This window comes from Phycodurus eques, chromosome 15 (assembly GCF_024500275.1).
Source record: "Phycodurus eques isolate BA_2022a chromosome 15, UOR_Pequ_1.1, whole genome shotgun sequence".
In the NCBI taxonomy this organism is placed as follows: Eukaryota; Metazoa; Chordata; class Actinopteri; order Syngnathiformes; family Syngnathidae; genus Phycodurus; species Phycodurus eques.
The window spans coordinates 7,304,808-7,332,271 of NC_084539.1; the positions used below are offsets into that span (position 1 = coordinate 7,304,808).

Here is a 27,464-nt window from a genome sequence, read left to right on the forward strand (position 1 = left end):
CTACACCCAGCATCCTGTGTCTCACTAAAAATTTAAGATATGAGTAATTGAGTTAAGAGCTCAGTCAAGTAAAGAATTCAACTCGTAAATCAAGGCACCACTGTATATTAAGTATAGCAATAAGTAAGTGATTTACTTTTGCTAGCTAGGACACTAATACAGCCACATTAGCTAAAAACAATTCTAGCCTCTATCAAGCAAACTTATTTTCAGAGAACAATACTGTCACTATTTTTAAAACCTGAATTCTACTTAAGTTATTTGCATCATGAAACTTCGTAACCTTGATCAACAAAAAACATACGCTTGGGTAAGAAGCTTCCTAGTAAGAGAGTCACCATTACTAGTTAGCATGCTAACTGAGCTCAGAAAACTTCCACTGGCTCATGATAAACCCAACATTTTAGACAATCCACACTTATGACCTGAACTGCTCCACTCTGATGTTTTACTTATTTTACTCGTTGTTATTGTACCTTTACTTTTATTTCTATTCTCAATATATCTTACTTCTGTTTTCATTGTTTTTATGACAGGTTTTAAATGTCAGTATCTGTATTTTAGTGCTGTATGTCTTCTACTTTGGCCAGCCAAAGACAATTTTCCACCTTGGTGGAGAATCAAGAATTATTATATTCACTTCTATTCTATTCTATTTAGAGAATAATTACACATGGTAATGTCCAGTATTTTAAATCAGTGTCACAAATTTGTCATATCATTATTAATTAAACTTGATTCCACCTAACATTAGCACTAATGAGTGTCGCTGCGAACAAAAAAGGCAAGGGTACAGTTATGTAGGTGTTGCAGTGCATTCTGGGACTTGTAGTTCCTTCTGAATTCAATCCAAGATTACTCTTGGGAGAAGACAGTGTTTGTAAATCCTAAAAATGACTACAGCTATCACTATTATGGAGTTGCAGTGTGCTTAAGGATCCCTTAAAGTGTCTAAAGGTGCTCGAAAGAATTTGACAAACCAGAGCAGTGCGTTCCCCCTTCAGCTCTCAAGCCAAAAACCTCTGTGATGGACCATGTGGGACATGTCAAGATGCCTTTGAATCTTTGCAAAACATCCATGCAGCAGCCTGGGCCACAAACTCGCATTCACATTGAACCCTCGTGGACCCGAACGTGTGTGCCGGTCACATACGTACCTCAACAAGCGTTAAACAAACAAACAGTTAGCATTCAGAGATCCCCTAAGAAGTGAAAACACATTACCATGCTGGAGCTGACACACATGGTCCAAGTGAAACAGGAAAAAGGTGTTTTGGTGCCTCTACAAAAACAAGCCCTCAGCAGAAAACTGGCCTTTTCTGGCTACTTAGCTGGCAAGGGACATTTACACTAACAACTTTAAATGCACTCAGTGTTCGCGAAAAGCCTATACAGAGAGATTTCCATGGAGTTTCCCTTAAACATACATGCACTTCAACCCAATTTCCAGGACAACACACCCTCAGATATACGGGAGGGAAAAAAATAATTATATTTATGCATCTGCTGTTCGATCTTGACAGCTGGAAATAACAATTCCCAGAGTCTTACATATTTTAGATATTTGAAATGTATAGGATTGAGTTGCGTTTTATGGAGGTCCTTTAAGAGAGCGTGATAAACTCGTCTGTAGTGGTGTACCTAATGGTGTGGCGGGTGATCACATGTTGACTCTGCAGATAGCCTTGCGTGACGGATAAGACAAGATCACAATATCTGACCAAATCCACAGTGCGATTTGGACAAATGCACCCCCATCCCCCCAAATCTGCATGGAATCTCTGCCATGCTTCACGTTTGCCTGCAGAGACATATTTGTGCCACGCTTACTCCCTCCGGCAAACAGACTCCCTTATGTTGCGTCCAAATATTTGAAGTTTGGACTTGTCAGTCCAGAGCAGCTGCTGTTAGTTTTCTCCACCCGAGTTTCTATGTCTTTTAACTTTGGGGATTCATTTGACTCCCACATAAGAATACCAGGACCTTTTGGAGTCTTCCTTAAAGACGACCTCATATATCTCCACACTGGGGATAATTGTACTAGTTGCCGTTGTCCGCTGCAACGGACAGAGGTACCAAGAATTGTCACCATAACATTTGAGAATCTCACTGATGGTGTAAAAAGGTTCACTCGCCTGACTTCCATGCAGGCAGCGTGGGTTCAATTCCCACTTAGTGACGGTGTGAATGTGAGTGTGAAAGGTTGTCTTGTCTCTACATGCGACCAGTCCATGGTGTAGTCTTCCTTTTCGCCTGAAGTCATCTCGGATAGGCTCCAGCTCCCTGCAACCCTGAATAAGATATGTTATGTTGAAAATGGATGTATGAACAGCTAGAAATGACAAAAATAAACACGACAAAAATAAACACAGCTGTTGTAGCTCAACCTCTTGCCATGCCACAGTCTCCATTTTGCTGCAGTGCTCCCTTTTTTCGATGTCCCCAGTATCCTCTTAAATATAGTTTGTCTTAGTAAAAACTGTATATCCCCCATTCTCTACTTTTGTTGTTGTTGTTGTTGTTTTAGCATGTCTTGTTCTGTCTTATACAAGTAATGAATGGAAAACTGACAAACAAAGTAGTGGTGAGCTGAGCCAGTACCTTTTCAGTTGTGAAGCGACACACTGCCAGAACATACAGACTTCAAACACTCGTCTGTGCCAAAGCTTACTAAACATATGCACATATTAACAGGCTTTGTCTTCTTTTTTCTTCCCTAGGCCTTTACGACAAATGTTTCTACGCCTCCAGTGACCGAGGCTGGTTGCTCGGCATCCAGTCAGTCAGTGAACATGGCAACCGAGACCCCCGCTTCTTCTTCTCCCTTAAGACAGATCGTGCCCACAAGGCCACTACCATCCACTCCAACGCTCGCTACATACCAAATCAGTGGGCTCATCTAGCCAGCACCTTTGATGGTGTCTACATGAAGCTCTTTGTCAACGGCGCCCAGGTTGGCGTGAGTCGGGAGCAATCGGGTGACGTCTTCAGTCACCTGACCAAAAAGTGTAAAGTGCTAATGATCGGGGGGAACGCACTGAATCATAACTACAGGGGGGCAGTGGAGAGGGTGGCTATGTGGAGGCATGCTCGTGGGCAGAGGCAGATTATCAGGGCTATGCAGGGCCACGAGGATCCCCAAGATATACCTCAGCTTGTCATACGCGAAACTTTTGAGCACCCTGGCAGGAAGTGGCTGACTGTGAAAGACGGTAGCTTCCCTCAGCCAGAGCAGAGGGGAGGTGGACGGATGGGTTTTCAGGGCAGTGGAGGAAATGCTGAAGTATTATTAGACACGACGCTGGAGCCACCAGCTTGTGGCCAAACGGTCTGCGACAATGTCGAGGTCATCGAAAACTATAACCAGCTTTCCAGCTTCCGGCGCCCCAAGAAAGTACGGTACCGCGTGATAAATATCTGGGATGATACGCGGACCAAGCCAACTGTGTCAGACCACCAAATCAGCTTGCAACACCAGCAGCTTAATGATGCCTTCAGCCCCAACAATATCACCTGGGAGCTCAGCATTCACAACATAACTAACTCGTCCCTTCGAAACAGGTTGATTCTCGCTAACTGTGACATCAGCAAAGTGGGTGACGATGCTTGTGACCCAGAATGCAACCATCCACTTACCGGGTTTGACGCAGGAGACTGCGTGTCGGGCCACCGGAGTCGGTGCCCTGAGAGCAAGCAGGGTAACGGCGTGTGTGACCCGGAATGTAACTGGGAAAATTTCTTCTACGACCTTGGTGACTGTTGCAATCCCGGTGTGACGGATGTGACCAAGACTTGCTTCAACCGCTCCTCTCCACACAAGTAAGACCACCACTAATCATTTCAGTAGTTCATCATAAAAAATTTCTTTGCTTGATTTCCTACAAGTCATGATGAAATAATTTGGGTAGACCAAATCCACACCTCTCATTCCTCAATTAATCAAAAGATTTCCATGTGCCTGCCCCGCAAGATGGGCTTAGAAGTCGTCCTTCTGCTTCCTGACCATGTGGTTTGCGGCTGAGTTGTAACTCAACTCCCAGCCTGTGTGGCCTGGGAAATCCTCCGGGGGCAGCTAGTCCAATCTTACATCGGCCTGGTTCAATCAGTGTTTCACACACAAGCGGGGCAAAACAAATGTTACAGGATGACTCTCCTGGTAGCAAATATGCAGGCCAGAGAGATCATTTATTTTGTGTGTGCACCCATTTTTCAACAACTCTCCCACACCCTTTTCTACTTTGTTTCCTGTAGCCAGTGGTCCTAATTAAGCTGTCTTGATTGGAGGCGGCAGTTGATTCGGAAAGAGTGAGATTGTAAACAGTGTAAAGGCAAATAGAGGTCAGGAAAGTGGGACCAGAATGACTTTCGCTTGTAGCAATGGAAACTATTCTAGACATGCCGCTCTCCCCAGGAAACCGCACAGACGTGTTTCCTTGGGAGGCAGGTGAGGGTCCCTAAACAGGGGAGGCTGGATTTTCCAATGAAAAACAGTAGAGGAACTTTTCCATTTTTTTCATGCCGTTTTCCAGGTGTACAGCACATGAACATAGGGATTGTGGTATTCGATGTGGCTACTTGAAAACACGCAGACCTTCATAAATCTTTTTGGGTTTTTTTTGTTTTAATGTTTTTGTGGCTTGTAAATTATAACTTAAAGCTGTCAGAGATTGTAGATATTTAAATTTTTTATTTTTTTTGCCAGTCCTCCAATACCAGCATTCTTTGGTTTTGGGTAAACAAAGCACAGTACTGAGAACAAGGCAGGGGGTTGTCATTATTAGCAAAAGCAGTAGATCATCGTGAAGATCTTCGTGATAAGCGTGAACTGAGTGATGAAGGTAGCTGGTTTTAATCATGGCCAAAGCTGGAAGCGCTGTCAGTCCGCCACTATCCCTTTGTTTGAAATGACCACTAAATAGCAAAATAATGACATTTAATTAACAACACTGTGAGAGTAAAAGCAGGTGGGCTTCACATCCCTTCCGGCTTAGTCATCGTTCAAAGCCCATTCATCAAGCGATGGAGAATCTTCTTGATTTAGACGTCAACAACTGGCTTCCACTGTCCAAATCTCCCTGGTATTTGACATATGGGCGTGGAGTTTGACACATACCAGAAAGAAAGAAAAACAGGGGCGATATTCTTATTCAGAATAATCTTCCTCAAGTGACTACTTGTTTTGTTTTTCGATTATGATATGTGTAAGGTATGCTCTACGGATATTTTGAGTTCCTCAAATTCTGCCTATAGATTACTGCCTGCATCAACAATGCATTTTGTGTTGCAGTAATAACAATAACTGTGGCTTTCATTTCCTCAGTATTGCTGCCTGTTTTTAAATGTCAAGCCAAGGTAGGACACAGCCAACTGCTAACATTACTTCTTTCCCCAACCTCTTCAAACAAATCATGCTAAATATCATTGTATTGCTTTTCCAGCCTTTGCTTTTGACACATCTTGAGGGTTTTTTTTTATGGTATTTGATGTTATCTCATGGCCCTTTTTTTAAAAAATGCCAAACATTCCTTTGTCTGGATTTATATGGTCTGAATTGATATTACATGAAAGGGTAACTCAGATAGCTAAGGGCACAAGGAGTCTGTTTCTTGGTTTAATCCCAATGAGTCATCTACAGTAAATTAAATATTCAATACTGCATTTGTCAGTTTACTTAAGCTATACTTAAGTTTTTCGTAGTTTTTAAAACCTAAGCAACCGGACGTCACTCCTATACCAAAGAAAGATAGGGGCATAAACCTTTTCATTTTGGGAAATTAAATTTTGACTAGGCGTCGTCAGAGGCTAATAGGTCAACCGTTTTCCCTTGGCCTCTGTCTCTCCTCCTCATGAGTCAATACCTTTCAGCGTGGCAGATTGATGGATGGACCACCCTTTCTCTCCTCCACTCCCTCTCCCCGCTGTATTTAGCTCAGTGGAGGGAGCTAATCTCCTGGGCCCTTGACTTGGGTGTTTTACAGTTGGTCGTCTAAACCATTTAGCCGCGTCCCATAAAACATAATGGAGTGCTTGTTCGTAAATACCAGGACTTTGCACATCCCTTTTAAAGCCGTAGCGCACTTATAAAAACACCTGTTGTTGAGATTTCACCTGTGCTTTCAGGGTGGCGGGGGCTGTTCGGGAAAAGGCCTTTTGCATTCGAGCCCATTAGCCTACTCGGATAATGGATTGTCAGATTATATCTTTTTTGAAAATATGCTACACTGGGGAATTCACTGCTTTATGCTCCAGCTAGATGGGGGTCATTAAGTCATGGAAAGCAGTAATGAAGATGCTGCCAAAGTTTTAAGAGTGTTCACTCCAGTGCCCAGTTAAGAGCAACCACTTCAGAGATTTGAGGGAGATTTTGATGGCCCCTTTGTCCTTTTAAACCTTTCTGGTTGTTGTTGTTATTATCATTCCCAATTCTAATTTCTCTCTGGGTCATTGAGAATCGGAACGTGCAAGAATTCATTTATAAGGATAAAGATTAAGGATGAGCGTTCAGATCCGGTAATAAAGGTGGAGATGAACGATGGGGTTTAGCGGCTGTGGTGTGAACCCACTAGGAATATTGGCCACCAGAGTCTGACTGCCACCCCAGCTTGCTCCTCCGCTGGCCCAAGGCTTACTCTACTGAATGTATATGAGGCAAATATATGGCTTTATATGAATTATACATGGGTATAAATGGATGAAGTCATAATCTCCCATTTAAAAGCTTTAAATGCAGAAGTTTGAGTGACCACACAAATCCCTAGATCTCCCACCAAAGGATCATTCACAGTCACCCTTCCAACCTCCCCATGTGACGGGGTTCCAGAGAGGGAGAGTGACAGGGTCAGAGTAAAGCCGGGTAAAGGGTCATTGGCGAGGTGCTTAGAGGAAGACGTGAATAGACAGGCACAAAGATGGAGTGAACGGTCTAAACTCTTTGTGCGCTACAAACACTTCCACAGGCTCGGGGAAGTGGCAGCTGATCAAAGCGTCTTTTATCGCACGAGTATCAGACAATAGTCTTCAATCTAGAGCATATGGCCGCCTTCAGTACACAGAAATGAAGGCGCACCGAGGACCCTTAAATAATTCTCGTTTTTGTACAAACTCCAAATGTGTGTCGAAAGTGCTAATGACCATGGGTAGTAATTAAATCAACCTAAACTCTAGTAAGTAGGATTTATGCTCTTGAACGTCTCTGTCAAATCCTTTGACCAATCGAAACTTATTGGGGAATTCCTTAAAGCATACATATAGTATGTATGCACTATTTTTCTCAAATAAAAGTTACCAGGTGTCTTAATATCTTGCCATGTCACAGACAAGTTTCATCAAAATACCCAAAAAGGATTAAGAATTACTGCTACTCCTACTACTACTACTACTACTACTACTGCTGAATTATTGCTAATTAAACTGCTAAAATTATCTCCCAGAATTTTGTCCACTGAATTTGTCTGTTTTGAGGGGAGGGTCCTCTTTCATAAAATGCAAATAGCCAATGTTGAGGGCTGCTAGGGGTTTGGAATGAGACAAGAGGCTTCTGCTCAGTGTAGTCCAGCAGTCGCTTGGAAATGGCTGAGCTTTGGCCAACCTACCTGCCAAATCTTGGACTGAAAAACTCTTTACTAATATGTAAATATTCATAACAGCTGGCACAGAGATGTTTTTGAAGGCAGGCGGCTCAGGAAATACTTACTAGGTTTGATAATTTAACACTCCAAAGAAACAACTATTCGTATACATGCAATTAAAAAGTAATGTTTACTTTTGCTATTATACATCAGAAAATAGAATCTGAATCAGAATCGTCTTTATTTGCCAAGTATGTCCAAAAAACACACAAGGAATTCGTCTCCGGTAGTTGGAGCCGCTCTCGTACGACAAAACACAGTCAATTGACAGAGAACACTTTGGAGACATAAAGACATTGAGAAAAACACTCACTGAGCAATAAAGGGTTCCTTGTTATCTGGTAATGCTGGTACATTTCTTTTTCTTTTTCTTATGCCTCTGTTAAATATGCAGAAAAACAACACTGTATATTTCGTTGTCTCTGTCTTCCTTGTGGTGCATTGAGAGTTATCTGTCAAACTTTGTCATGATATTATCTATTAAATGTGTCTGGGTTCAAACCTTGCTGTATTGCTGGGAGGGACAATTTTCTCACGGGTGTATTTCCTCTAAAACGCTGCCAAACACTGCTGGTAGCCACTTTTAAATTGCTTCCTCTTGGTGACATTGAACATACGCCACCAGTCAGTTTGGTTTTACATTTAGATTTTAATATCTTATGCAGACACTTGCCTCTTTTTCAAATTTATTATTATTTTTATTTTTATTTAACTGTTCACTAAAAAGCATGCTGGCATGGCTGGCTAAGTTTTTAGTGAGTCGAATGGAATCAATGTTACACTGAGTGTTTTGGTGTAAAAGAATGGAATAGAAATTAACAGTACAGACAGCACTAAGTGAATATAATGAGCAAATTGGTGGGTTCATGTAAAAAAATAAAAAAATAAAAAAATAAATAAAGTTGGTATAGCTCCAATGAAATTTAGTTTGCAGTACTTAGTGGTATTTCATCATGGTTCACATCATTACATCACAATTTGTTTCATAGCATTTTCCTGCTTCTGATTTTCATCCATAAAGATTCCGATACTTAACCGCAGATTTATGATGTGTAAATGGACAAAAACAGTCAACCATTTAGAAAAACTACCCATCGGCGTGCAGTTCACCAGTATTTGTTCCAGTGAGAGATTATGCTGCATTATTTTCATCACTTACTCCACATTTAACCAGAGGGTCGGAACCGTGTAGTTGAAAGTATGTTTGTTTCCCAGGTGTTTATTTTATTATTATTTTTTTAAGTCTCATTGTTGTCACACTTAATCTTATGATCTCAGAACACATAAGTTATAATCATTTGTCATATCAGGCGAGCAGATCAGCCAAACTAAACATTCGAAGGGGATGTAATTTGTGTGACCATGTTTTGTCCGTTGTATTTAGTAAAGTCCAGCACATGAAACAGATTATTGACACTTTCAAGTGATGGCTGCACTTGCTGACATTGCCTGCAAGGGCCAGCGGCCAGGCTTTAATTTGTTCATAAAATGAAAGACAGTTAGACTGTGGTGAAAACTTATCGTGGTGCTGAATGATTGCAGTTATCAGTGCCATTTTTTCCCCAGTGCCCAAACCCAACGCTGGGCCACACACTGGAAGACAATACTTCACTCCGTGCACTCAATTAATTGGTGGCTTCTTGAAATGAAGAAAGCCTCTTGAGATCATGGGAATCAAACGGAATAATAGCAGCAAATGTTTTATTGAACTGGTTGTCTTCCCAACATGTGTCGCCATGATGTTCACAAGGCACTGCGGCTTGGCTATCAGCACTGCTACAAACAAGGGAAATGAAGGCCCTTGGTTGCATTTTCGGTTACTGTTTATTGGCCTATTGCACTTCCGAGACAACTGCCTCAACATGGTTCAATTTCCTCTCGATTACACATGGGTGCAATAGCGAGGATGACAAATGGTTAGGGCGTTTTCAAATCTAAACTGCATCCTCGTATTTGATAAATTTCTCTAACACCCATGCATTCACGCATGTGTGCAAATAATTTGTTGCCCAATTTCCCCAGCCAGAGCTTCCATAAATGTGGGTACATTCTGACAAACCACTGCTCTTAAACAATTGAAAATCTATTTATGTGCAATGGTAGGTCCCAAAGTAAAAAGTAGCCCAAAAAAAAAAATACGGTTCATAAAATTATTACTTTTCTCATAATATCATAGCATTGTACCTTTTTTTCCCTGTAAAAGATGAGGATTTATTTCTCGTAAAATTAGTCTTTATTCTTGTAAAATTATGACTTTTTTTAGCCGCTTTATTCTCACCAAATGACATATTGGGAAATTCAGATATTTTTATGTAAATATTACTTCGCCAAGTCCACAAAAGACATGTAGACTGGTTGGGCAAACTCTCATGCACTCTTGAGGACCCTGCCGAGGGTGTAGAGCTGGTCCACTGTTCCACAGCCAGGATGAAAACCATACTGCTCCTCCTGAATCTGAGATTTGACTTCTCGATGGACCCTACTTTCCAGCACCCCTGAATAGAGGCTGAGGAGTGTGATCCCCCTGTAGTTGGAACACACCCTCCGGTCCCCCTTCCCCACCACCCCAGTCTGCCAATCCAGAGGCACTGTCCCCGATGTCCACGAGATGTTGCAGAGCCGTGTCAACCAGGACAGCCCCCCCAACATCCAGAGCCTTTAGGAACTCCGGCCGAATCTCCTCCACCCCCGGGCCTTGCCACCCGAGGAGCTTTTAAACCATCTCGGTGACCTCAAGAGATAGGAGAGAGATAGGAGAGCCCGCCTCAGAGACCCCAGACTCAGTTTCCTCATGGGAAGGCGTGTCGGTGAAATTGAGGAGGCCTCGAAGTATTCTCCCCATCGACTCACAACGTCCCGAGTTGAGGTCAGCAGTGCCCCATCCCCATGCACAGTATTGATGGTGCACTACTTCCCCCTCCTGAAACGCCGGATGGTGGACCAGAATTTCCTCGAAGCTGTCCGGAAGTCGTTCTCCATGGCCTCACCGAACTCCTCTCATTTTGCTTCAGTGACCACCAAAGCTGCATTCCGCTTGGCCAGCTGGTACCCATCAACTGCCTCAGGACTCCCACAGGCCCAAAAGGCCCGATAGGACTCCTTCAGCTTGACAGGAGCCCTCACCGCTAGTGTCCACCAACGGGTTCGGGGAGTGCCGCCACGACAGGCAATGACTACCTTACGGCCAACAGCTCCGGTCGGCCGCCTTGGCTATGGAGGCGCAGAACATGGTCTACTCTGACTCAATGTCCCCCGCCACCCCCGAGACGTGGGTGAAGTTCTGCCGGAGGTGGGAGTTAAAACTCTTTCTGACAGGGGATTCTGACAGACGTTCCCAGCAGACCCTCACAATACGTTTGGGCCTGCCACATCGGACCGGCATCTTCCCCCACCATCGGAGCCAACACACCACCAGGTGGTGATCCGTTGACAGCTCCGCCCCTCTCTTCACTCGAGTGTCCAAGACATGCGGCCGCATGTCCGATGACACGACCACAAAGTCGATCATCTAATTGCGACCTACGGTGTCCTGGTGCCAAGTGTACGTGTGGACACCCTTATGCTTGAACATGGTGTTCGTTATGGATAATCCGTGATGAGCACAGAAGTCCAATAACAGAGCACCGCTCGGGTTCTTATCGGGGGGGCGTTCCTCACAATCATGCCCTTCCAGGTCTCACTATCATTGCCCCCGTGAGCATTGAAGTCCCCCAGCAGAACGATGGAGTCCCCAGCCGGAGCGCTCTCCAGCACCCCTCCAAAGACTCCAAAAAGGGTGGGTACTCTGAACTGCTGTTTGGTGCATAGGCACAAACAACAGTCAGGACTCGTTCCTCCACCCGAAGGCAGAGTGATGCTACCCTCTCGTCCACCGGGGTGAACCCCATTGTACAGTCCAACCCCTCTCAAGAGGACTGGTACCAGAGCCCAAGCCGTGTGTGGAGGCGAGCCCGACTACATCTTGTAGGAACTTCTCAACCTCACACACGGGGTCGGGCTCCTTCCCTGCCAGAGAGGTGACATTCCACGTCCCAAGAGCCAGCTTCTGTAGTCGGGGATCGGATCGCCAACGTCCCCGCCTTCGGCCACCGCCAGAACCTTTACTTTGTTTTTATTATTTATTTATTTTAAGCCATTCAGAAGTTGACTGCTGGTGTGTTTTGGATCGTTATACTCCTGCAGAACTCAAGTGTGCTTCAGCTTGAGGTCACAAACTGATGGCAGAACAGTCTCCTTCAGGATTTTCTGTTAAAGAGCAGAATTCATCGTTCCTTCCATCACAGCAAGTTGTCCATGTCCTTAAGGAGCAAAGCAGCTTAAGACCATCACACTACCACCACCATGTACCGAGACACACATCTTCCAAAAGGCTCAACTTTCATCTCGTCAGTCCATATAATATTCTCCCAAAATCCATCCATCGATTCATCCATCCATTTACTTTACCGCTTATCCTCACTAGGGTCGCAGACTGCTGGAGCCTATCCCAGCTATCTTTGGGCGGGAGGCGGGGTACACCCTGAACCGGTCGCCAGCCAATCGCTGGGCACATAGAAACAAACAACCATTCGCACTCACATTCACACCAAAGGGCAATTCAGAGTCTTCAATCAGCCTACCACGCATGTTTTTGGGACGTGGGAGGAAACCGAAGTGCCTGGAGAAAACCCACCCAGGCACAGGGAGAACATGCAAACTCCACACAGGCGGGGCCGGGATTTTAACCCCGGTTCCCAGAACTGTGAAGCAGATGTGCTAACCAGTCGTCCACCGTCCCGGCGGGAATTATTCAGATTTTTTTTTCTTTTTTGCAAAAGTAAGACGAGCCTTCATGTTCCTTTTGGTCAGCAGTAGTTTTCGCCTTGGAACTCTGCCATGGATGACATTTTTGCCTCGTCTCTTCCTTATTGTTTTGTCATGAACACTGACTTCAAGGGAGGCCTGCAGTTCTTTAGAAATTGTCCTGATTTCCTTTGTGGCCTACTGGATTAGACCTCCTGGGAAGGTTCACCACTGTTCTATGTTTTCTCTATGTGAGGATAATGGCTCCAACTATGGTTCACTGGAATCCTAAAGCTTTAGAAATGGCGTTTGTAACCTTTTCCAGACTGATAGATGTCAATTACTTTATTTCTCGAATTTCTTTGGATTGTATCATTTTTTTTGCATCATTTTTACATCTTTTGTCTGACTTGATTTTGTCAGGACAGATTCTGTTTAAGTGATTTCTTGATTTAACAGGTCTGAAGGTAATCAGGCTTGAGTGTGATCAGTCAAAATTAACCCAAAATTGTGATTAGCCACAATGAATTCATGATTTAACAAGGGCGGTAATTAGTTTTTTCACACAGGGCCAGGTAACTTCGAATAGTTTTTTTTCTTTAGTAAATGAAATCACCATTTAAAAACAGCATTTTAAATTCACTTGGTTTATATTTGTCTGATATTTACATTTGTTTGATGATCTTAAACATTAAAGTGAGGAAACTATGCAAAAATATAAGAATTTGAGAAGAGGGGCAATACTTTTTAAGGCACTGTACACCTTTTTCCTTCTAATATTACGGCTTTATTCACATAAAAGTACAGTTGGGTTATTGTGATTTATCAAAATGTAATATTTTAACTTTACTCTTGTAAAATATTTACTTTTTACTTACAATTGTATTACTTTGTTCCCGGAAACCAACAGCTTTTCCCTTAATTTAAAATTTCATTCTCTTAATATTCAGGTTGTATTCTTGTAAATTAGGGCCAGGATCTTGTAAAATGATGTGGGAACTAAAAATATATATATACTTATTTATTCCTGGGAAGTTACGACCATTTTCCTCATAGAATAACCATATTTATTCCCATTACTCTGACGTTATTCTCTTTTTTTCCCCCATAACTTTCTTTTCAGTTGGTTCTAATGTTTCTTCATACAAAAGAAAACCTGTTTTTTTGTCTGAAACTGTCTGCTTTCTCTTAATTTCCCAGAGCCTATTTGGATGTGAAGGAGCTCAAAGAGATCCTGCGCTTGGACGGCTCTACTCACCTGAATGTCTTCTTTGCCAACTCCTCTGATGAAGATCTAGCGGGGGTTGCCACTTGGCCATGGGACAAAGAAGCCCTCACGCATTTAGGTTAGATGACATACACACAGGCGCGAACAGACGCATGCAGGCACCCCCCCCCCCCACCCCCACGAACACACGGGAAAGATTGTCAGCACCAAAAGTTTTGAAATTATTTAACTTGGTTTAATTTTTTTACATCACAAAATCCTGCCATTTGAGCAGGGTTGAATAGATGTTTTCTATAGAGTACACTGTCTATTTCGCCCCCTCTCAGGCGGAATTGTGCTGAATCCATCCTTCTATGGCACATTTGGCCACACTGACACCATGGTTCACGAGGTCGGTCACAGTCTGGGCCTCTACCACGTCTTTCGAGGGATCTCTGAGATCGAGTCGTGCAACGACGCTTGTTTGGAGACAGAGCCTTCCATGGAGACTGGGGATCTGTGTGCCGACACCAACCCCACGCCCAAGTACAAAGGCTGCCACGATCCCGAGCCAGGAAATGAAACCTGTGGCTCTCAGCATTTCACACGCACGCCTTTCAACAACTACATGAGTTACGCAGGTGAGGAACTGGGTACTGTGTTTTCACATTACGTTACCTTGGAAACACTTGGGGTACTGGCAGCTAATTTTCAAATCATGGAAGTGTTGAGATATTTTTAAGGCTGCTCTTAAAGCATTACAATTCAAAGGAAACTAAAAAACATGGCTGACGAGCGTAATAAGCTACTACCAAATGTGAGTTAGCCACGGGCATTTATTTACTCACCTGCAGATAGGAGAAGCCTTTACTGTTAATATTTTTATTTATTTTTAAAATAATTTTAAGGGCATATTACAATTCATGTCAAGTTAAATTGGAGTGTAAAACTGAATAAAAATAACTATTATTATAGCAGAATGCAGCAAACCAGCATGAACCAAGTGAGACTGAACATGGATGCACCCAACACTGGAGCGACCACATTTCAGAGTCTACTGGACTGCTATCCGGCGTAAACTCATCCTTAGAATTGTGCAAGGAACTAGTTTGCACCAAGACTCCACATCTGAATTCATCTGAGAGGCTGTTTTTGTGCTTTGGTGCTCCTGTTTTGGTCAGCAACGGCGTTCAAATTAGCTCAACTCAACTGTGACCAATAGTGATAATTACAGTTACCACAATTTTTTTGTGACGAGAAAAAAGAGGCGTCTTATTTGAGGGAGGCGTTAATTTGTCTTAAATGGATTATGCACCACTACGTTAAGAAATCCATCCATCCATTTTCTGTACCGCTCATCCTTACTAGGGTGCTGGCGATAATCCCAGCTATTTTTGGGCGAGAGGCGGGGTACACCCTGAACTGGTCGCCAGCCAATCGCAGGCCATATATAAAGAAACAACCATTTACACTCACATTCACACCTATGGGCGATTTAGCGTCTTCAAATGACCTACCATGCATGTTTTTGGGATGTGGGAGGAAACCGGAGTACGCGTAGAAAACTCATGCTGGCACGGGAAGAACATGCAAACTCCACACAGGCAAGGCCGGATTTTAACCCTGGTCCTCAGAACAGTGAGACAGTTGTGCTAACCAATTGTACACCGTGCCGCCACGTTAAGAAATAATATATTTAATTTGTTCGTGAAGTACAGAAGTCTGAAAATATGACATTTGTTCAAAAATATTATTACTTTATTTATTACATTGTGATTCTTTAAATTACAATTTGAATTTTTAAATTATTTTTTGTGTATAACAAGTTTATTTTTGTAGATTTTTTTTCTTGTAATATTACAACTTAATTCTTGGAAAATATCTTTTTCTTGTAAAATTACAACTTTTGCTCCCATTCTCATAATTTTAATATTGTGAAATAAGGACATTTTATTCTCATAATATTATGGCTTTGTTCAGCAAATCTTTGGAATTTCTGACGGGTCAATTTATTTTTCTTGTAATACTACCATTTTATTTTCATAAAATGACAACTTTTTTTTAGCTTGTAATATTATGACTATTCTCAATACATACATATTTTTCTCAAAATATTCAAACTGAATTCTCATTATTTATATTTTTTCCAATTAACAATTTTGTTCTTGTACTTTAAGGCTCTATTCGTGTAACATTATGTTTTCAAAATGGGCTTAGCGGTTTAATCAATTTAATATCCGTGTGTGACCAGCATTTGGCAAGTTATTGGCAAGTTACCGGCCAAATTCATACAGAGATGATATACTGCAAGGCATATACTGTATCTATTTTTGGATATGTTGTATAACCAGTGAATATACTTTAGTTAATCGTCCGTTAGCAGTGCATCCAAAAGGCAGCAGAACTTTGCGAGCATCAGCTCAGTGTCGTTCCATCGCACTATTCCTGGTCAAAAGTCATATTTCTGCAAACGACTGCCTTGTCTTTCTTGCAGACGACTCCTGTACCGACTCCTTCACCCTGAATCAAGTGGCTCGCATGCACTGCTACCTGGACCTGGTCTACGAGACGTGGCAACCTGCCTCCAAACCTCCCCCGGTGCCGATGCCCCCTCAGGTGGTGGAGCAGCATCACAACTCCGTCACCTTGGAATGGTTCCCGCCCATTTCCGGACACTTTTATGACAGGTGAAATGATCTGGATTGGTTGCCTATCAAGGACAATTGCTTGGAAGTATGAAATGATCCTTTGTAGCTTAATTGGACATTGCATACCGTTTTTGTTTCATACAGCAGAGGCAGGTCTATATTCAGCATACTTAAACAAGGATGCACACAACATTGTGATGCGAACACATTGGAGACTTCTTGAAATACACCCTAACGTAAGATCATACTGGAAAGAGAATTTGTTTACAACATGCGGTAATAATACCAGGCTGACTTCTTGCTTCTGCAGGAGCTGCTGTTTTGGTTAGAAACAGAGTGTAAAGGGGATCAGGAGTTAAGTCTTCAATGTCTATGTGTGAGATGATTACCTCTATGATCAGAGACAACTACAATTGCCACGCTGTAACAACGAAATGTTAAAGAGCGAGATCTATTTGGGGAAAGGCGTTTTTTGGGGGGGTGGCCTTTATGCATTTTGTAAAACAATATAAATTCCTCTTACTCTTTAATGTTGTGCGAGGATCGCGTTTCCAATATGGGGTTAGTTTCCCTGTGGAAGCTGTTTACATGCCTCGGTAGGTGCTTCTGTTTGGGTTAGCAATTACATTTAGCGGAGCACAGTCGTTCATGTCTGTGCGTGAACAACAGCTTCTGATAACTGACATAGTTGCAATTACTACCATTTTTTTTCCTGTGTGGAAAATGGGAGGTTTACTTTTCTTCGTTCAAGTGGATGACCGATCGAGAAGCGGCGACTAACCGAGAAGCGGCGTCTACTTGAGGAAATACAGTGCCCGTGGCCTGTATCTAAGTTGGTTGCTGTGCCTGTCTGTTGTGTTTCCTAGAGAATTGGGATCAGTGTGCGATAAATGCACTGAGGGGCGAGTCCTACTGCAGTACGCCTCCAACTCGTCATCGCCCCGACCGTGTGACCCCTCTGGACACTGGTCTCCACTTGAGGCAGAAGGTAGATACCATGTGCGCTACATAATGTACATCTATATGTCCTACTGTACCAAACAATATGAAGGCTACACACTCCCGGTTCATTGTATAAAAAAAAAAATGTGCACACAAATTGAGGTTTGCCGTTTAGTTTTCTTTCTGAGTCAGATCTCCAACATGCAAACATTTCCCCCACTGACTCACTTCTGAAACGCGCACTCATTAGGTTGACTCCCAACGGATTAAGCTTTAAGGTACCGCCATTCATGTAGCGTGAGGGCTCAAGCCCACGGCCAATGTCAAAGAGCTTGTCTTAAATGAAATTCACCCATTAAAAACATGGGATTTAGGCGCAATAAAAGCTGACATAAGTGGGATTTCAGTTGAGTTTTTTTTTTTGTGCACTGATAGCGAAACCCCTTTATAAGAACTTTACAGGGATATGAGGTATTTATGCTATTAAAATACTTTGTGTCCCATCTGTGCACCACTGAATCACTCTGGCAGTGCTCACATCAAGCACACTCTCTTGCTATTATGAAGCTAGAGTGGCACTAAGATACCGGACAATCCTAATTTGGATCTGATCCCTTCTGCATATGACTGAAGTTGGTCATTAAGATTAATGCAATATTCACTGAGAACGTAAGAAATATTTGTAAGGTTTGCAATGTTGACAAGATGTTGACAACTTCATTCAGATTAAATTTTGTTGGTTTATTCAAATGAAATAATACTCATTGTATTCATTCATTCATATTTATTTTGTACTTTTTTCTTGTTCTTAAAGATAAAGAGATAAAGATAAAATGTTTTTTAAATTAATTGGATCAACACCAGATTGCTCATATAAATACATTTTAAATTAGGCTTTATGAAAAAAGAAAACAAACTTTGAGGAAAATCAATGCAAGTAATGACTGCAACTGTATTCGTCCGAGGAATATTTCTATTAATGACGGCAGTGATTATGATCTTATTCATGTTTGTAGTATACAAGCTGGAAGGCTTGTCTGACCAAGACCTATTACTCACGCGTAATTACACCTTTTTAATGACTACTTTAGCGCTTGCCCTCCTCCACATATCATGTCAAGTGTACGTGCACACTCCTTTCAGGCATGTGGCCAAACAGCCAAATTTAATGTGTCGCCTTTACCTCAGGCTCTGTGCTGTGTTTGTCTGCTCGAGTTGGCGTGCGTGCGTGTTGGTGATCTATAGATTATTTAAAGTCACTGAACCTTGCTTTAACACTAGCCATAATGTGTGTACCAGAGGCAAGTCTGGGCTTGTCCAACATGCTCTGTGTGTAAACTGTACTCAATTTTATTTCTTGGAAAGGCTCCCTGTTTGTGTCAGCTCCCCATTTCCTCTTAACTCTGCCTGGGCCGGCATCTCGGTGGACTCGCAGCTGCCGTTTTGGGTGAATAACGTGTCTGCAGCAGTAGAGGTTCTCCTAATAAACCCGCACATGACTGGAAACCGATGAATTTGCATGTAAACTACACGGCAAGCCTCATATATGGAGATAAACGATGCCGTGTTGCACTGCATGTGCGTATGCATTCATGAGATGAGTGTTCATGCATACACATTGGCCCTCAAACGGCGGTGTGGTCATCCAGGGCCAGAGTAGCTCTCATGAACGTTTACGATGCGATGCCCTGGCAGGGGAAAAACAAGTCAAAAAAGAAAAGGCGCACACGACTCGAGTTCGGCAGGAGGTAGAGGTGAAGAGAGGTTGTGTGCCCTGGAAAGCAACCAAAATATTTAAGAGAGATGTGTGTGGTTAACGTCATTCACAACGAAAGGATCCTGGCTTGATTGGAAACAGCAGTGTGCATGCATGTGAGTGAATGTGGTGCAACATCCTGTATGTATATGTGCGTACGTGCACGATGTAAAAATGTTCATTGGGTGTAACCAAGTAAAGCTCGGAATCACCCATAAGTGAATTGCATCTATATGTTTCTGCCAGTAGGGGTGCTCTTCAATGTGGGGGATGGAGTCATCAAATTTTACTCATCACACGCAATGACAAAAGCTAAAATGTTTTGCAATTGATCACCAGCCAGCTCTCTAGTATACATGGTGCAAATTTGGTAGCAATTGCACAAAATCGCAAGGACCCGTGGAGATCGCCAAAACAACCCAACAATTATCATTTTCAACCAAAATGGCAGACTTCCTGTGTCTTTTCAGACTTGGCTTCCTCAACTCTTTTGTGCGGCTATTCTTGATAGACATTCCGTCCAAATTTTATATTGATAATGAACTGACTTAAGGGCTTGAAGTTCCTAACAATTCTGATGGTCATGCCAACAACCCTTGCCAAATGTCACTTTTCAACTAAATTTGATGAGATTTTTGGTTTGGACCCTTCAAATTCATCCGCAGACTGTTTTGAAAAAATATCACTTCAAGTCCACTTCAGGTGTTATTTGGGATGGGAATCCCCACCCCTACCGTACAATATTATTGTGCGATTATAATCAGTCACTCAGTATCACTATCAATCTAATGATATCCAATTCAGTTGTAGTAATATTTAGAGACATTGCAATATAATCACATCCTCAGTGTGTGAGATTCACGGCCACTGTCCCGATACCCGGTCACTGCTGGTCCCAAGCACTGATTAAACAAAAAAATGGGTGGGTTCGGTCATGAAGGAAATCTGGCATAAAGATGGTGCCAAACAAATTACCCCGAAACTGACGTACATTGGGTTCTCGGTTTACGATGAAGCCCCATTCAGACAGTAACTCCAATTTGTGGAATGGAGACTGGACTGCGTCAAAGTAAATCACCAACCCAAGTTTACACAGTAGTAAAGTCATAATTAAACTAAATATTTATGTGAAAAACACTTATAGGCCAAAAATATTAAACGGTCCACTGAAAAACAGGAAGTACGATGGTAACTGAAATGAAAAACAACCACAATTGCAGCATTCCACAATTTTAAATGTAATTCAGAGTTGTCATTTGCTTCTTATATGATAAATATATACATCTCAGATTGCAACACATCAAGTGTTGCCTCCGTCAAGTGTGCGAACTTGTGAGAGCATCGGGCCAAAGGGGATGGAAAGGAGGGATGTGTGTGTGGTGGGATTATCTTGTCTGCTTTAAGAGTGTGTAACAGTGTGTGACAGTGAGTCATTCACAATGAGAGCCACTTCCTAGAAAGTAGAACATGTGCATGCCTGGACATATCTCACAGTTCACCCACTCCCTTCTTCAGACCCCAGCGTTCATCCATGGGTGCCGGCTAGCCTACATTTTTGGGTGGTTGTCATAATTTACAACAAATTATGGATTATTGAAATGGTAGTGTCTTTGTAGAAAAGTAAATAACGAGGAAAAGGTTATTGATGGTATTTGCTATAGATTACTTTACTCACTTATATATTTTTTTGCTTTTTTTCCTCTTTTAATATTTGAACATTTTTTTTCTGGGGATGTACAGTATAACTTTATTACATTCAATTGGTGAGAGAGCTTCAGAGTATGTGCATTAATAAAAAAAAATAATAATAATAATTTTATGTAAAGACACTTTCCCGAGAACTCAACGACACCGTGTTGAGCATAAATACAACAGCAAGAGTAAAAAAATACAAAAAATTATAAACGGTCTCTCAAAATAATAAATATAGTGAAACAAACCAAACCAAACAAAAATATTGCATTTTTTGCTTTGTTTTATTTTTGTATGCACTGTGACATAATACAATTATATTTTTTAATCCAAACGCTTAACAATTACTCCGACTACTTTTTTTCTGAGGATGTACAGTGTAATTTTATTACATTAGATTGACAACAGAACTTCAGAGTATGCACAATAATAAAAATAATAGTAATCATCATCATCATCATAATATGCCTTTCTACGAGCATAAATATAACAACAATTAAAAAGATATTAAAATAACAAAACAATTGACCAAAACTATAGCTAAATAAAGATAAATAAAGATAAAATCAAATAAAAAAAAAAAATAATTAAAAAATAAAGATCTCTGACATTTTAAAATGTCAAATGAAAAATTATCTGTTGTGGCTTTAGCACCTATAAAGCACTGTGGTTTTGACTTGACCTGGAATGTTTTGAAAAAAAATGACCATGCGTGCATTTGCATCTGTAAACATTTGAACAGCAGTGCCAGCACAGGAGTAGAGGGCATCACAACAGCAGATTTGCTCCTTGAAAACTAAACAAGAATGAGGCCTGCAGGAGGAGGTCACAGAGTAAACCGAAGCGCTCAGAATGTTTCAGCAAATACTTCTCTACCAGCCTCACTTTTGTCTTTTTTCCACATTCTTCCTTCTTTCATTTACCTCCACTCTGGCCACACACGCAGTTACAGTACAATAATAAATGTGTTGAGATAATGTGGCTTGGAAAGCATATTCAGTTTTCACTTGATTAAACAGTGGAATTTTGCACAGTGCCCAGAAATGAGGTTAGCAAATGGCTTCGTCGCTCGCCAGCTTGGAAGTGCACTAAAGGAAATCGGGGGAGAACATAGTGTCTGCCGCTTACTGGCTTCTCAAAGTGCTTGATGAATGTTAGTGTACGTCACTTGGGATAATGCCGACTCCAAATATGGTGCGAGTGTGACTGTTCTGGGTTGTAATGACTTTGCTGAACTGAGAGCCCTTTACACCGGCCCCCCTCTCGCAAGGTACACACCTCGATCGGCTTTCAAGAACTCACAATGAACTCTCAGTTTCACCTCCACTTTTATGTCGCATGAGGTGCGCATGCTTGTGGGGGTGGGGGTGGGGAGTGATGCACAGTCTTGATCCTTCAGCCCTCGTAAGTAGCCATAGCCTTAAATTCACGCAAGAGAACATTGCGACAAACCGCATGGATTTCATGCACCACTGTACCATGATGTACCGTGGACATAAAACGTTTACACATCCCTGTTCAAGTGCCAGGTTTTTGTGATATAATAAATGATACCAATATAAATCATTAAAAAAAAGACCATTAATGTGACTCAATTGAAAAGAAGTAAATCTTTTCAAGAGTAAGTAAAAATAAACACCTGAAATAATGTGGCTGCACAAGTGTGCACACCCTTTTATAACTGAGGATGTGGTGGCTCTTGTCAGAATTAACCATTCAAATTCAGACTCATGTTCATTGAAAGTTAGCCCCACTTGCCGCTATCAGTAGTGCCTCTGCTTAACCTCAAATGAATCTCAGCTGTTCTTGTAGGCTTTTCCTGACATTTGCTTTCGAGCAGAATCCTGAAGATTTTAGCCACAGTTCTGAAGAAAAGCAGCCCTAAAGCATGACACTGCCACCACCATGCTACAGTGCTAGGTGTGGCATTAGGGTTGTGTTGTGTTTGTGCCAAACATACCTTTTGGAATAATGGCAAAGAGGTTCACCCTTGATTTCATCAGCCATGTCACATTTTCCCACATATATCTGGGAGATTTAAAGTGTGTTTTTGCAAAATGTAGCCAGGCTTGGATGTTTTTGTTTGTGAGATGAGGCTTCCATCTTGCCACTCTACCCCATAGCCCATACATATGAAGAAGATGGGGAAATTGTTGACACATGTAAACTGTCAGCCTGAACTTTTCAGAAATTCCTGCTGCTGCTTCAATGCTGTTGGCATCTTGGCAACCTCCCTGACCCTTTTTTTCCTGCCTTTCATTAATTTTGGAGGGACGGCCAGGTCTTGGTATTGTCACTCTTGTGCCACATTTTCTTCACTTGATGATGGCTCTCTTCTGTTCTATGGTATAGTTAATGCTTTGAAAATTATTTTGTAATCTCCTGACTGATACCTTTGAACAATGAGATACTTGTGATGCTGCGAAAGCTCTCTGTGGACCATGGCGTGTGCTGTAAGATGTGACGACAAAAATGTCAGGCAAAAGCCTACCACTGTAAAAGTTGAACTTTATTTGGGGTTAATGAGAGGTGGAAATTGTGGAAGGTGTGTCCTGACTCACTCAATGTTCACAGGTACAAATATTAATGTGAATGGTTTTGTCGATAAGTGCCCTTCAATTTGCTGGCGACAAGTCCAGGGTGTACTCTGCATTTCGCCCAGAGTGAGCTAGGATAGATTCCAGTTTACCCACCACCCTAAACAGGACAAGAACCTCGGAAAATTAATGGATGAATGAAAATGTAGCAGGGATTACTTGAATCCACCATCATTCACCATCATCCCAGTCACCAGGAAACCTGCAATCTCTGGTCTGAATGACTACAGGCCTGTCGGCCTGACATCTGTGGTCATGAAGTCCTTTGAACGCTTCGTGCTGGACCACCTCAAGAGCCTCACAGGTTCCCTGCTGTGCCCCCTGCAGTTTCCCTACCGAGCAAACAGGTCTGTGGATGACAGAGTCAACATGGGATTGCACTTCATCCTAGAACATCTCAACGGCACAGGGACCTACGCAAGGATCCTGTTCATCGACTTCAGCTCTGCGTTCAACACCATCATCCCCGAACTCCTCTCCTCCAAGCTTCTACAGCTCAGTGTCTCGCCTGCCATCTGCCGGTGGATTTACAGCTTCCGGATGGGCAGCACACAGGGGCGCCCCACGGATGCGCCCTTTCTCCACTGCTCTTCTCTCTCTACATGAACGACTGCACCTCAAGGCACCCGGCTCAATTCCTGAAGTTTGCAGATGACACCACAGTCATCGGCCTCTTCAAAGACGATGACGAGTCTCCATATTGACAGGAAATGGAGCGCCTGTAGCTGTGGTGCGGCCGACACAATCTGGAGCTGAACATGCTCAAGACCGTAGAGATGATCGTGGACTTCAGGAAGCATCCTTCGCCACAGCTGCCCCTCACGCTGTCCAACTGCCCTGTGTCAACCGTCGAGACATTCAAGTTCCTGGGAATTACAGTCTCTCAGGACCTGAAGTGGGAGATCAACATTAACTCCATCCTCAAAAAGGCCCAGCAGAGGATGTAGTTTTTGCGGCTTCTGAGGAAGCACGGCCTGCCACAGGAGCTGTTGAGGCAGTTCTACACAGCAGTCATTGAATCAGTCCTGTCTTCATCCATCACAGTCTGGTTTGGTGCTGCTGCCACAAAAAACGACAAACTCCAACTGCAACAGATAATCAGGACTGCTGAAAAATTTGTCGGTACTCCCTACCTACCCTTGAAGACTTGTACGCTACCAGAACTAAGACAACAGCATGCAAAATCCTCTTGAACCCTCTACATCCTGGTCACCGCCTCTTCCAGCTCCTTCCCTCAGTTAGGCGCTATTGAACAATGCAAACTAAAACTAGCAGACATTCCAACAGCTTGTTCCCTCTTGCCATTAACTTCTTAAACAGTTAACTTCCATTGTAACATGCTGCCAATTTTGTTTTGAGATTGTTGTCACATCTCTTTTAGGCCAATCATGCATTATTCGTGCACTCACTGTAGAGGTCTCACCACTTTGCACTATTTGCATATCTGTTGTTGACCAATACTGGCCACTCATGTGCTTGAGAAGCATCTGCACCACTTTTATTGCACTGCTAGTCATTTTAAACTGCTTAAATCCTTTGCAATCTCTGCACCATTTGGACACTGGTCACTGTACCAGACTGTTGCTCTATTAGTCATTTCAAACTACTCTAAATTGCTAGAGGACTCTGCATCATTTGCACAATTGTCAAAAAACAAACAACCAAAAAAACTATCGGCATTACCACATTACTGGTAACCTTTTATTGCTCAGTGACTCTCCGTACTGGGTTTTTATGTTTTTATGCCTCAAAAGTATTTTCTGTCAAATGGCTGTCTATTGTCGTACTGGAGCAGCTACAACTACCAGAGACAAATTCCTTGTGTGTTTTTGACATACTTGGCAAATAAAGATGATTGTGATTCAGATTTTCTTTGGAGCTTGTCCTCATTAGGGTCACGAGTAACCAGAGCCTATTCCAGTTGACTTCAAGCGGGACACATTTTACACAGTTGACTGGTTGCCAGTCAATCACAGGGCACATATAGACAAATACCAAGTCACTTTCACTCACAATTTAAACCTATGGGCAATTTAGAGTCCTCAATTCACCTAAGAAGCAAGTTTTTGGAATGTGGTAGGAACTACCCACAGAGAACATACAATCTCCACACAGACATCTTCAAACGCACTCAGATCTCCTGACTCTGAGGCAGATGTGTAACCACTAAACCACCACATTTCCAGTGGTTTGTTTAGTTTTCTAAACATGTTTTGATTTCTGTGACTTTCTCCCACAGGCCCTCCTGATGTCGAGCAGGCCTGCGAACCGAGTGTGCGCACCTGGAGCCCGAACGCGGGGATTGAGCAAGGCATCGTCGGACTGTCCGAGTGTCCCCTCCAGGGCTGCATGCTTCAGTTGGAATTCCCCCACCCGCTGGTGCCGGACTCACTGACTGTCTGGGTCACGTTCTTCAGCCCTGACGAAACGGCACTGCCGGCTATACACAACATTCTGCTGCTCACTGTCAGCGGCAACAACATCTCGCTAGGGCCCAGCAATGTCTTCTGCGACACCGCGCTCACCCTGAAGCTGGACGTTGAGGAGGAAGTTTATGGGGTGCAGTTCTTCACTATGGAGCAGCACCTGGAGATCGATGCCACCCTCTTGGCATCCAAACCGGACTGCTATCTGTGCAATGACTGCCAACCACTGCGCTACCGTCTGCTGCGCCAGCCGCCCTTCACCCACGCGCCACATGGTCTCATTTTCAATGAACCCTCACGTCAATATATAGACAGGTGAGTGACCTGGTAGGTAAATTGCTTTTTGACTCAACAGTCCGTGTTTTTTGTAACGCTGCCATGGAAAATCTGTGGAATAACACCTCCAGACAAGACCGTGGCCTAAGGGTTTTCACAAAAAGACTCTTACCGTCAATCCACGTTTGGTACCAGTAAAATTCCTGAAAAGGCACAGGCGCCTGTTTACTATTATCAATACATTCCCTGTGTATTTGGAAAGAGTATTCCAGGGAAGTCTGGAAATAGGGGTAAGTGTTTTCTTAAACACTTGCTTTAAAGTGGTAGTGTAATTAGGGATTTTTATATGTGACAGTGAGTGGATGTGTGTGTGTTTGTGTGAGCAAACTACCCTCACAAACATGGTCTTGCAATAGCAGATTTCCTTTTCAGCACCCCCGAGCAAAATGAGTGAGCCACCACTTCTCTTGTAGTTTCAAACCTGCGGTCAGACTTGTATTTCCAAAGTCGCAGGTCAATCGTTGCCCACATTTGTTTTTTCCCCTGTTCCGTGAAGCAAGGGCAAACAGATGGCTTGTTGAAAGTATTATGTGCACACTGTGGTGAGAGTTTAGTGCTTTGCTCCCGCGGAATGCGCTGACTCGTCAAAGATTTGTGCTATACGTGGCACCGATGCGTGTTGTGCCATCTCACTATCGTGCTGTCAGCGCGGTTCACATGAGAAAGAAAATCGCCTGATAAGATTCCAAGGGGTGAGTATACGAGTTATGCAAGATGGAGCAATGATTTTTGCATTGCATAAAGCGCCCTCACAACAACTTCCTGGTTTTTGGAGACCAAGATGCATTTTATTTGCGGGGAGGGTTTGGCACACCTCAGTGATTATTTACTTACTGTAGGTAGTTTAAAAACGGTGGTGTATCATGATCTGCGGTTGCATTCCCGCGGTTGATGTCAGTGGCACTGGTGGACTGTTTACCTTCTTGAGTGCATATGGAATGTTGTCGCTGGTCAGAGAGGTTTACTAGCTTGATTGCGACAAAGAAAACACATGCTTACTTTTACAGAACAGAGCACTTATGAAGGGAACTCTAAAAACATAATCCCTGGCATTCGGTGCCATCAGGAAACAGTTTTGGAAAAAAGACTGTTTAGCTGCTTCTTGTTTATCACAAGCGCTTCTTCATTCTTGGGCGGTGCACTGTGATTGATTTCCACTGTCAGGCCACTGGCCTTTACCTGAGCTGGGTCAAATTGCAGAAGGAGCAATTGGATTTTTCAGCTTCATTCTTGGGTGGCGGTTTGTTTGGAATGGCCTAAGGTTGGAAGGTCAAAGCAAAAGGATAAATTATGGTGCAAAAACTGGACGTGTGAAATGAAGAGGAGATGCATAAGGTTGAAGGTTGGAGTATTTGGGGTTAAATCATTGGAGAGAGCCAATAGGTAATGGAGGAGAACATTCAGGGGTTGAAAAAGCATGAGGTTGAGTGGGGGCTGGGGCGGTGTAGTT

General features: G+C 42.8%; 1 protein-coding gene across 2 annotated transcripts in view; it reads left to right on the forward strand.

The window, feature by feature from the left end:
* The window catches only part of pappaa (pregnancy-associated plasma protein A, pappalysin 1a), a 114,918-nt gene that overhangs the window by 10,172 nt on the left and 77,282 nt on the right, over nucleotides 1-27,464 (forward strand). For both annotated transcript variants that reach the window (XM_061698279.1, XM_061698280.1), the window contains exons 2-7: nucleotides 2,721-3,819; nucleotides 13,611-13,756; nucleotides 13,965-14,258; nucleotides 16,112-16,304; nucleotides 17,132-17,253; nucleotides 25,492-25,993. In XM_061698279.1, coding sequence (XP_061554263.1) covers nucleotides 2,721-3,819; nucleotides 13,611-13,756; nucleotides 13,965-14,258; nucleotides 16,112-16,304; nucleotides 17,132-17,253; nucleotides 25,492-25,993 — 2,356 coding nt within the window. The remainder of the gene's footprint in view (nucleotides 1-2,720; nucleotides 3,820-13,610; nucleotides 13,757-13,964; nucleotides 14,259-16,111; nucleotides 16,305-17,131; nucleotides 17,254-25,491; nucleotides 25,994-27,464) is intronic.